At 36.3% G+C, this 12,654-nt stretch overlaps 1 protein-coding gene across 1 annotated transcript in view; it reads left to right on the top strand.

Moving 5' to 3' along the window:
* Window positions 1–11,941, top strand: part of LOC138322943 (uncharacterized) — a 78,910-nt gene extending 66,969 nt beyond the window's left edge. Inside the window, exons 38-49 of the mRNA XM_069267202.1 lie at window positions 405–888; window positions 2,089–2,189; window positions 2,487–2,711; window positions 3,315–3,485; window positions 3,938–4,098; window positions 4,710–5,586; window positions 6,618–6,747; window positions 6,992–7,236; window positions 7,673–7,844; window positions 8,190–8,858; window positions 9,282–9,806; window positions 10,227–11,941. Coding sequence (XP_069123303.1) covers window positions 405–888; window positions 2,089–2,189; window positions 2,487–2,711; window positions 3,315–3,485; window positions 3,938–4,098; window positions 4,710–5,586; window positions 6,618–6,747; window positions 6,992–7,236; window positions 7,673–7,844; window positions 8,190–8,858; window positions 9,282–9,806; window positions 10,227–10,342 — 3,876 coding nt within the window. The 3' untranslated portion in view covers window positions 10,343–11,941. The remainder of the gene's footprint in view (window positions 1–404; window positions 889–2,088; window positions 2,190–2,486; window positions 2,712–3,314; window positions 3,486–3,937; window positions 4,099–4,709; window positions 5,587–6,617; window positions 6,748–6,991; window positions 7,237–7,672; window positions 7,845–8,189; window positions 8,859–9,281; window positions 9,807–10,226) is intronic.
* Window positions 11,942–12,654: the final 713 nt, after the last annotated feature.

Here is a 12,654-nt window from a genome sequence, read left to right as displayed (position 1 = left end):
AACTTCTGACTGAAATATGAGTCACTTGAGAGTTGATATCAATTAGATCAATGTGACTTTTTCTTTGACCTCAAATTTTAAGAAAATGCTCTCTCCATTACTATTTGGACCTTGAGAATCATGTGTTGTATATAGGTCAATTTTGGTGAGGGAAATACAACATTTTGGCACATACGGTGGGGGAACTGAAGTCCATTTATCATGTCTGATTGAATGACAGATTTGAATGATTAGTAAAAGGATAATAGATAGTTCAGTTTAAGTTAGTTAATGGATAATAAATTGTTCAGTTTAACTTAGTTAATGGATAATAGATAGTTCAGTTTATGTTAGTGAATATTGATTTGTTATAAAAGGAAGTGAGGTTATCGGATAAGAATGGATCACTTTATTTATGTACACAGATGATGGTTGCAGACAACCTGTATACAACTGATGCCTCATCTGAAAAGATAAAGGCCCAGACTGCAGGCTTAACTCTCCATGTAGATGGCCAGATTCTCCACGTAACTGATTTGGTGTCTGCCATCAGAGTGAGGTCCCAACCTCATGTACTACAGGAACTAACATTTACTTCAGCCAACCTGTCTGCTAGCTCTGACACTAACCTCTTCTACATACAACTTACAGTTAATGAAACAGACGTCACACCTCTGTTTGTTCTTCGGTCTCGGGACGAGAATGTGACCTTGAGGTATTATGTGAAGGTCGGGACACCTCCATTACAGACAGAGTTTGATTTAAATGGAGTTATAACATCCCAGGATCTACAAGATGTGAGTGGAAATGGAACCTTGTGGCAAACAATCATACAGCTTTCCCATCCAACTATTGCGTCGTCACTAGTGTCTGACCCACCTAACATGCTGTATCTAGGACTACGTACAGGTACGTACCACACATATATTGGTGGCCATGGTGACATCGTACAGGTACGTACCACACAGTTATTGGTGGCCATGGTGACATCATTCAGGTACGTACCACACCGACATTGGTGGCCATGGTGACATCGTACAGGTACGTACCACACAGTTATTGGTGGCCATGGTGACATCATTCAGGTACGTACCACACAGTTATTGGTGGCCATGGTGACATCATACAGGTACGTACCACACAGTTATTGGTGGCCATGGTGACATCGTACAGGTACGTACCACACAGTTATTGGTGGCCATGGTGACATCATTCAGGTACGTACCACACAGTTATTGGTGGCCATGGTGACATCATACAGGTACGTACCACACAGACATTGGTACCACACCGACATTGGTGGCCATGGTGACATCGTACAGGTACGTACCACACAGTTATTGGTGGCCATGGTGACATCATTCAGGTACGTACCACACAGTTATTGGTGGCCATGGTGACATCATTCAGGTACGTACCACACAGTTATTGGTGGCCATGGTGACATCATTCAGGTACGTACCACACCGACATTGGTGGCCATGGTGACAGTAAACTTACTTATTAATTTCACAGAATTTGAGGGTGAAAAGAAATTGTGAAAATAAATGCCACAAAACTAACTAAAATACAGGTAAAGGAGAACTCTTGAACCCTAGATTGTGAAATGAAATCTCCTCAAAAACATCCTTAGAAATAAAAATGCAAAACTACAGTACTTTTTTACTATTCAGTGGCATCACACATGTCCATATTGATATTCCCTGGAGCAAAACTGGAATCAACATGTCTGCCCATGCTTCTGTCTGTCCAGACAACTCCTCCTAAACTACTAGAACACTATCAAATTCACAGCAATGTTGGGAACCATGTGTAAATGTGCATGCTATATCTCATTAACTTTTGAATCAATTTTCTTATAATATAATTATAATTTGACACATCACATGATTCAGTAACTGTTTCCATGGACTGAAATGTTATTGGTGGTCATGAAATTTTTGCAAAGTAGTCAATTTTCAAACATGAATAAGTCATTCTTTTTCATTCCATTTTATTTGCAGGTATTTAAGATTGTGGAAATTCAGTTGACTGTAAATTTAACAAAAAATTGAATCCGCCGTTAATAAAAGCAACTACACAGTATTAACATATATTTGTGTTAAACAGAAAACCAAGACAAGAATACCGCGATACAGATAGCTCTGTATGTGTTGGACTGTCTGTTCTGGGATGATGGAGGCAAACAGTGGTCAAGGAAAGGACTTACGGTATGTAGATATCCACACACATAGTGGTTGTTCAGAGAAAATTTAATACTTTTCTAAAAAATAATCAATATTTGAATTTAGTACTTTTAAACTAAAGTCACAATTGTTTTGATACCTTAGATAACGTGTTTGTATATCATGCTATTAAATGAAATAGATTTAGTGCTATTCACGTCGATACTGTTGTAGTGTGCCGTCCTGATTTCATATAGGAACATTTGTATGTTACATTCAAACAAACGTGTTAGTAAGTATCAGGACCATTAATGTGAATGTCCATTTATTGTTTGTTTACAGCTGGGGAATGTAACTACTTACACTGAAACATCCTGCCATACTTCACATCTTACTTCATTTGGCACAAATGTGTTTGTTCCGCCTAACACTATAGACTTCAAAACGGTGTGGTCTAAGTTCTCCGCTGATAATGTGGCTGTTATAGCCACTGTGGGTGGTCTGATAGTGCTGTATTTCCTCGTCCTCTTCTGGGTACGACGGGCTGACCAAAGAGACGTGGCACAGGTATATTATAGTGTGGACTAGACCAATATCACAAATTTTGTAAAACTGTCTTTTTGTGACCATGATTATGTCATTGATAAAATAGAAAAATGACTGTTATGAAGAAAAGTCTCATGTGACCTTCTGCAACCAATCTGTTTGGTGTATCATCTTCATAAACAGCTTGAATGTTAACTTATTATCATTTACCAATTAACCACAAATATTTAGATTTGCTAACTTAGTATTAGGATGAATGAAGTTGTTTAATAAATTGTTTTTAAACTGCAAAGTTATGAGGAACAAGGGACAAATGTGTTTTCATATCCGATTGACATCTTCTCAATAAATAAGTGGTATGATGTCGGGTCAGTAGGAGGAATGATTGACTTATTTACAAAACTTCTCTATAGCTTAAAACCAAAGGACATGATATTTATATAGCTGTATTTTTTTTGTTGATGTCATAAAATTTCTTCAAATTAGTGCTTCTGACCATCAGTCATGGTCGAAATAACATTAAACTTAAACGAAAAAATATGGAAAACGTTGGTTATGTGACTGTCTTGAAGTTTAATCAAGTCAAGTTTTGGATTTCCAACCAGTTATCTTTTTCTGTTACAGTGGGCAATATACCCTCTGTGTGACAACCTGTCCACAGACAGATACCATTATCAGATGACTGTATACACAGGTCTGAGACAGAACTCCGGTACGACCTCTAAGGTCTTCTTTGTCCTTGGTGGTGAGGATGGAGATACTGAAGTCAGAGCCGTGGAGGACAGCAAGTCACGGGTAATATAGCCAGATCATGTGAATTGTGGTCTACATATATAGGTACTGGAATCGCCTCAGAAATTCAAATTATGTAAAGGTCACATTTGGAATACTCTATTGTCAAGTACTGTATTTTGCAAAGGTCATGGTCACAGAATATATCAAAAGTCATATTTTATCTTAAAAGCATCATTGTTTCCATGATACTTCAGACTCTGTAATTGTACCTCCTCAGTTTCAGTTGAAAAAGGTGAAGGTCACAGTTAAATTAGTACAGTATGATAACTAAATGTAGCAAATACTGCTAAGAGAAAAGCTGCATATATTGAATGAATGTAAATGTTACAGTGATTCTTATGATTCCACAAAATCCCCACCCCCTGAAATTCATCAATATATTTCATTGGAATATTGTATTTCTGTGATAAATTTTTTATGAATTTTTATAAGAAAAAAATTCCATTCCTCAGCCACTGACCAGAGGAAGTGTCAATAACTACCTGCTAAGTGTGCCATTTAACCTTGGAAACCTGAACTTCCTGCGAATCTGGCATGATAACACTGGTAAAGGCACAGATGCTGATTGGTACCTTAACATGGTGCTCATCAAAGACCTTCAGAACAACCAAAAGTAGGTCAAGGTTTTCTTGAGAACAAGATAATGGCAATATTTATCTGTGGTATACACTATTTCAGAACTATCAATTGTTTGTAAGATTAAATCTGATTAATGGACACAGATCTATCATAAAATCTTACAAACTTATTTACAGAGAATTGCCTAATGTATTGTTTTCCTTTAATTATCAGGAGTTATTAAAGACCGGGTAAACTCAGTAAAAGTATTTAATGTGGTGTTACTAAAGACAGGGTGAATCCTATTATATAGGGGCGAGAGGAATATTTTACTATAAACATGTTTTTATATCTGGCCTCGGTGGCCAAGTAGTTACATTGATTTGCCATATTACCACTAGCCATTCACCACTGAATTTTCTAATTTGAATCCTACATTAAATGGGCAGTTGAAAGGTTTTTTCTGGGTGTCATATTCTCTAAAGATTGTTGTTGGATTTTGTTGAAACATAGCACACATGTTTTTACATGTGAGCATTATCTATTTCCAGCAATTTTTGTTGTTACTTGTTCTTTTTTTTCTCATTTTGACAGCACTTTCCGTGAAATCTAAAAGCATATGAAGAGTTGATGGAGAAACTAGGTTTTGACTTTTTTCCATTACAGGTACATGTTCCTGTGTAACCAATGGATGGCTGTCGATAAAGGAGACCAGGAGGTGGAACGCTTACTACCTGTAGCAACACAAGACGAACTGAAAAATTTCGACCACTTGTTTTACACCAGGACACGACAGGATCTGACCGATGGTCATTTGTGGATATCTGTTCTGTCTCGGCCAACTCAGAGTGTGTTTACACGTGTACAGCGACTGTCCTGTTGTCTGTCTCTTCTCTTCCTCACCATGGTTACCAACGCCATGTGGTACGGCACCATGGATAATCAACAGCAACAAAATGTTCATCTCGGTCCATTCACCTTCTCAGGACAGGAACTTATTACAAGTATAGCTGGCAGCCTTATTGTTGTTCCGGTTAGCATCATCATAATCACATTCTTCAAAAAAGCAGAGAGGCGAGCATCTAAGGACTTGGTCAAAGTAGAAGCAGAACCTGAAGAAGAGAAGCCAAGCAGACTTGATAAAATGCTGCCAAAGAAAGGCCTGGAGCAATACTGTTCAGATGAGTGCTGTGATGAACGTGCGGGCTGTGTGTCCCCGAGTGCTATAGACACTGCACTCGTCCAGCCATTCAGCATGTATAGGTCCTGGGCAGATTTTGAAAATAGAACAAGTCGTCTGATCAATAGTCGGAAAAATCAGCAGATGCTGAAAGAATCTGATGCAGGAAAGAAAAAGAAACAGAAACCGTGGCCGTTTTGGTGTCTGTATGTTGCCTGGGCTCTAGTGATACTGTCTGTCCTGGCCTCAGGTTTCTTTGTAATCCTCTACAGTATAGAGTGGGGTACAGACAAGTCATCCCGCTGGCTAACAGCTTTCTTCTTGTCCTTCATAGAGTCAGTCATCCTCATACAACCTCTCAAGGTGAGAGCTATATAACTCTCCATGTATATATATTGGGATTGCATGTATTTTTCTAATTTTCATAGCGGCTAAGAATAGCAAAAGCTATCTACTTATCCTGTGGAGCGTGTTAGCACTCCTCTGAAGATATGTAGATAGCTTCTGCTATTCATAGCCACTATGAAAATTAGATAAATACATTCAATCCATATATTTACATTATAATAATTTATGAAAATAAAAATAATTGAAAGGTTTGTATATAACATTCAAAATTATGACACCCATGTACGACCAGAAACAAGATTAATGGAACAGTTGGATGACAAAGTCATTCCACGACGTCGCATTTTCAAGCTTCCGCCTTCTGGTTGACCTTTTTTGCAAATAACAAACGATAAACAAGAAATAAAGTTGAAATAAGATGAGATTGACTTATTGCAGTAAATTTTAGTTGATTCTATATCAAGAAAGAACACATTAGATATTATACATTAAAATATTGTGGGGACTATTTTTTATTAATATGAAACAGGCGCATCTTTTGAAATCAGCTGATCGATGCACGAGAATCGTTGTATTCATAGTGCATTCATAGTGTTTTCATAGGCAAATGTTTGTTTTCGTCAGTTGGTTGATTCATATAGTGACAAAACACCCAGAATGTAAATATATTGTTATAGTGGCATGTTATTCAAAAGTCAGAAATTGATATAGAAAATTATGATTTTTTTTTATAATACAACCATGACTGTTTATTATGATCACCCAAGGGACGAAAAATTGTCTTAATAGCCAAGTGGTTGTTACATACAGGTCAAATTGTATTGTAAATATCACTTTGGGACCACATAAGATTGATATCTAATACTTAGCTGGTGGTCTTTATACAAAGGTGGACAGGTTTTACTCTTAGTATAGTTGGTATGAACTTCAAAATGATTTCATGATTACAAAGTGCTAACCTGGTACTTAAAATCAACTTTTACAAGATAATGCTGTACTACTTTTCACAATTTGTGTATAAAAATCAACTTTGGCTCTATCAACAGGTGGTCACGGTAGCGCTTGTCCTTATCCTGGTGTTCAGGCGTGTGGATGATGACGACGAAGAGGCTTATGTAAACAAAATTGTCTTACCAGAAGTTATGGCAACTGAACGACAATCAATACCCTACCCAAGTATGTGTCTATCACCTAGTTATACAATAGTTTATCGCTGTAGGTAGAATTTTTATAAGCACTTTTGGAAAGCATTAACATTCATTGACAGTAAAGAGAGGAATTGGTTTGTGGGCATCCTGTCTTAGTGTGCCATAAGCAAGGAATAGTAACACATCAACTGAATTTAAAAGATAAAAAAAACAAAAAAACATTGTTGAACTAAGAATACTAAGTATTTTATTTTTTTATTTTTCCTTATAAGCTCATCGAAAGCCATACAAGGAAAAAGCATCTGACTTCACTAATTTAGAGAATGCCAGAGAGTATCGAAAGAGAATGAATCGTCTGTTCAACATTGGACGAGAGTTGGGTGCCTACATAGTGTACCTGGTGATAGTTTGTATCCTGACCTACGAAAACCGCAGCAAGAACGCATATCCTACCTACTCTCACCTCGAAAACACGTTCCTCAAACCAGCATCTAAATATCACGCCAGCTATATCAATGTAAGATTTCCTGTTATTATTTTGTTTGTTTTTAGTTTGTTTGTGCCATGGTGAGGTGTATGCTGTTCGGCCATCAAGATCACAAAAGTCAAATATTCATAAATGATTTAACAGATTCTTCTTTATAACTGATGGATCCAAACTTATCCTTTGCATATGGAGTGAAATAAAGTACAACAATATTACCCGGGTCACAGAGCCAAATATCATTCAGACAACTTCTCAAAAACCAGGTGGAGTGAATTGGAACTTAAAATTTGTTTTAAAAAAATATTGATATTGACTTCCATTCAAGGTTAAAGTCAAGCAAAAACTTGAAACTTGTTTTCTTATTGTTGTCATTATAACTCAACATTACTTATCTATGTTCTTAATGTTGGCTTTGATGCACAATTAATTATATTTTAGGAAATATTAATTAAATATATTTATTTAGATTTCCTCTGCTGAGTATTTCTGGAACTGGGCACATGACGTACTGATCCCAGGTCTGTATTCAGAAGGCATGTATTCTGGGAATGATTCGACTGACTACCATGGTTACCTTAGTGACAACATCCACTACAGAGTAGGAACACCCAGACTGAGACAAGCCAGAGTTACAAAAGGTACAGGATTTTTCTTACATCGCTGAAAGGCATGTTTTAAGATGATACTAAAGCAGAAATTCTCTTCCTATCTTAAATTCATCCATACTGTATCATTTCAGTATGCTCAAGGCCAGAAATTGACATTTTCAAAACAAATAGGAAATTTGGATTCAAGGATTTTTACAATAATGTATAATAAAAACTGATGATTCTGATAACAGGTACAGTATGTTTTATATACTTTATCATAGCAACATAGTAAATGTTAGTCAATGTTGAGTAGTTATTGGTCCTTTGTCATTGTTTTTGTATGATCTTTCACTGCTGCTTGACTAGCGCTAACTGATATTTTTCCTTTTTCAGCTGATTGTAGAATTCCCTCAGGGTTCAGGAAGTTTTTCAAAGATTGTTACCCTGACTACGGACTGGACTCCTACGATAGTGAGAGTTATGGTGTGGGCTGGACAACACAATCTGCTAACAACTCAGGCGAGTCATGGCAGTATCAGGACTCACTAAAACTCAACGGTTACCCTGTAGTGGCAAAATACGACTCTTACGGTGGTGGTGGCTATGTTGCCTCCCTCGGCAACACCAATCAGACAGCTACAGATATGTTTAATTACCTACACGACTCAGGCTGGATTGACCGTAACACCCGGGCTGTCCTAGTGGAGGCCAATATATACAATCCTAATGTGAACCTCTTCAGTGTGATTTGTTTTGTCCTCGAGTTCCCTGCGTCTGGATCCATCATCCCCTTCTCTCAGATCTCACCAGTGGCGTTGTATAGATACAATGGAGCCTCAGCCCTTTTCCTGCTCATCCTGGACTTTGTGTTTGTGGCTTTCACGTTGTATTACCTATTTATCTTAGTGAAAAAGATAAAACAAGAGAAATGTGAATTTTTCAAACAGTTTTGGAATGTAATAGACTTTCTGAACATGGCATTTTCTATAACAGCATGTGTTTTCTATGGAATGCATTTCATAATGGTAGAACTGGCCACCAGTGATTTCCATAGAAACAAAGGTATGTTAACATATACTAAATAAACTTTTAGTATACATACTGTAGGATTTATCAGATTATTCTTAGCATTTAGCTTTTATTTCTGTGTTTGGTTTTTATAGATTCACAAATACTAGAGCTTTAGAATGAATTAAGTCATTCTGGTTTTTCTGTAAGCCTTAACTTTAATTTTTATGCAATTATTACCGAAAAAACACAGTACAACAGGTTCTTTTTACTTGTAAAAAGACTAGGGGTTTCTACTTAATCATGAGGAAATTCAATATAAACTAATCAAAGTTCTGGCAAAATGAGTCAAGGTCTTGTAATATATTACTGGGGCAAAACACAAATATAATTGGTTGTTAAGTACCTATTTTGTCAGTAATATGTACCATCTAAATATTTGTCTTATCTTATATTCTTTCTTATATCTATTCACAGATGCGTTTTTGAACCTGCAGTACATTGTATTGTGGGACGCCTTGTTTGGCTATATGTTAGCCTTCCTGCTCTTCTGCTCCATGCTCAAGTTACTGTTGATTCTACGCTTCAACCCTAAAATAACCCAGTTGTCGGGAACTCTACAGAAAGCTAAAGGACCCATCTCAAACTTTATGGTGGTGTTTGTACTGACGTTCCTGGCGTTCGCCCAGTTTGGCTACCTCGTGTTTGGGAGGGTCGACCAAGGGTACTACACGTTCATCACAACTCTTGAAACGCTAATGTCAATGCTGATGATGAAGATGGAGATTGATAACATGATGTTGACTAATGGTCTGCTGGGGTCACTGTTTGTGTTCCTCTTTGTGCTATTTATAGTCTTCATCCTTATCAATATGTTACTGTCTGTCATCAACGATGCGTTTACGGAGGTGCGTAAGGATCCATCGTTCCTGCCAGACGACCCTGCCATGGCTTCCTTCTTACTCAACCAAATCAAGGCTTTCATCCTGGGATATTCAAATGGTAACTGTGACAACGAATTGAAAACTAAACTATAGAGAAAATGGTTCTCCTTTATCAACTCCCTTGGGGGCATATTGTGTTACCATTTGTATGGCCCCCATCTGCTCATGATGTTGCGCCCCATTTTAGTTATACACTAGCTCGCCCGACATCCATTCCACGTTTTTCAGAGTTATACCACTTGTTACAAAATGATGAAACGGCTACTCCTCCTTATCTACTGGAGGGATTTCAATGAAACTTGGTTGCAATTATTCTTTTGCAAAAGTTGATCTGTGCAAACTTGTTAAAAATGGAAATCGCAAAATCAAGTAGCCATGAAAGACAGTTGGTTTATAGTTTTGTAGATGTTTTAGTTCAATTCTTCAAAACGCTTTTATCTAGCCGACATCGATTTATAATATATGGTTTTATTTTCAGATTCCACAAAGAAGGGGACAGAGAAAACAAAGGAGAAAAATTTAGAGGGAAAAATAGATGATCTTGACCTGAGACTACGAGCATACCTTCAAGCTCTTCATCGGGACCCAGATTAGAGTGTTAGAGTGTGTTATCATTGCCTATATAGGTTACTGAGAGTGATACGCATTTGACATATTTTATTCTTGATGTCATAGACTCCCAAAGGTTACACTGTATATGTAGAGAAAAAAGTCATAAGTATCAAATGTGAATTCCTCTTGGAAAAAATTGTTTTGAAGATTTACAACAGGCTGGTTGACTTTTGTACATAAGAAACTCTGCAATGATTGTAAACTGAAGAAATTGTCCTTTGTGTTTGGATATTCCAAAAATAACGATTAAAACACATAAAGGATTGAGATATAAAAGTGTTACCCAGTGTTGTTAAAACTATCAAACTTCATTTTGGAAATTTAGTTTACTGATGTAAAATGTTTTAAAGTAGCCATTACGATAACTTTCATAAGTTTTTAATAATTAGCTATGCAGATTATTATTTCACAGTAAAAAGTGGTTATGTTATGTCATATTTTGTCTATTAGGAATGTTTTTTATAGGACTTAATCAAGTTAGGGAATAAATTTTGAATAACCAGGAAAAATACATGTAATTTTGATGTATATAATTTTCAATATTACAAACATCATTGATCATGACTTGACGACATTGTAACTATATGTTAAGCTTGTGTTACGACATTATGAATTTATTTGACTTTTTTACTAAACCGATATTGAGACATGTGCACATATATTCTATATCATGGTTTGATATTGGGACATCTCTTAAAGGGACAATTCAGTCTAAGAGTACATTGAAATTTGCATATATATCAGAAACAAACCAGTTCTAATGGAAATTAGATTTTAGTTGGTTTTAGTGATATGCCAGAAAGGCCCACTATACACAGTAGTGAATTGTATGTGAAATGTTCAAACTTGCTCCGCCATTACACAATGTTGTCGAACGTCTTGTATTCCGAACCCTGGTCCTTGCCAGCGTTGTTAAGATTTTGCTCTAACAGCAGTGTGATTACGTTATTAGGTGAATGTTCTTGTCTAAAATAATTTGACCAACTCCTCAGTGGTTATGTATTGCATTTGATTAACGTACGTGACTTTGGCTTGAGTATGGGTACAGCATACATGTTATATCTGCTTAATTGTATTGATCAACAATTTGGATATTCAATTTTATCAATCAAAATAGTTAACAACTTCTTTAAATTTGTCAATATTTCTTGTTATAGGCTTCGTAAGGAATGTAGAACAATGCATTTATGTCATTTTTGCTTCATGATTTTGTAACAGAATTAGCCTCACTGAATTGTCCCTTTGACAATAGACATTGTAAATTGACATCACTGTGTACATGATAATTTGACATTCAGACATCATTACTGTATGTTATTTGACAATGGACATACCAGTAATTAACTTACTGCTTGACATATAACGAGACGTGTTCCGATAGTTTGACATTGTGTATTGACATTGGACCAACCATTGATTGTCATTTCATTGAATTGCTATTGCTCAATGAGATTTACATAGAGTTCCTTGTGAACTGAAAATCTTTGTACCATCTTGTCCTGTATATATTTGTGGGTTTTTTTATTGTTTGCCAGCTATGAAATAAAAATTGATTAGAATCAAAACATTAGTCCTTGCTTATTTTTATAACCTATGGTGCTGTATTACGGTTAAATTTCGAGGATGGTTATTTTCTATACTCTATTCGCGAGCATTAAATTCAAGAATTCTAAATACCAGCAAAGTATTAAGATAATCATTAACATACCTAAAAACAGCAGTATTGTGTGGACTCACGAATCATAGGGACCAGTGGTAAAATCACAACATTTAGTCTCCGAAAATATGTCCCTTATAGGAAACATTGATCCCACAAATTTATAGCGCTATACAGTTTATCGTGGACAAATGCAACAAGACCAGATCTAAAGCTATTGACCAACAAACCCTTGTTTTACACCCCCTCTCCTTTAATATCTTTTTATTTCTGTAAGAGGACTATAAGTTACAGTAAATAACACTCTTTTCTTATCAAGATAAACAACATATTTAACTTCTATAATGTTTAGAGTTCATTAACATACCTACACAAAGTAGTGCTCACAGCCATAAGTGTAATGAACTCTTACAATAACTCTTAAGAGCTTTATAAACAACTCGCATTACTCAATACATTACAGACTAAGCCTTCTGTCATAATATATTATAGCTCATTCCTGAGTTTCAACTTCCTTTACAAACATAATACGTGTACTTTTTTCAAACATCTACCAGCTCTATTAGGACTTGGTTGTGGCGCCATGTATATCCCCCGTATGCTCAGGTCACCTGACAAGAGGTGAGTGTGTACTGAC

This window comes from Argopecten irradians, chromosome 5 (genome assembly GCF_041381155.1).
Source record: "Argopecten irradians isolate NY chromosome 5, Ai_NY, whole genome shotgun sequence".
In the NCBI taxonomy this organism is placed as follows: Eukaryota; Metazoa; Mollusca; class Bivalvia; order Pectinida; family Pectinidae; genus Argopecten; species Argopecten irradians.
Note: the sequence above shows the minus strand (reverse complement) of the source record. Positions and strands in the feature narration are given on the sequence as shown.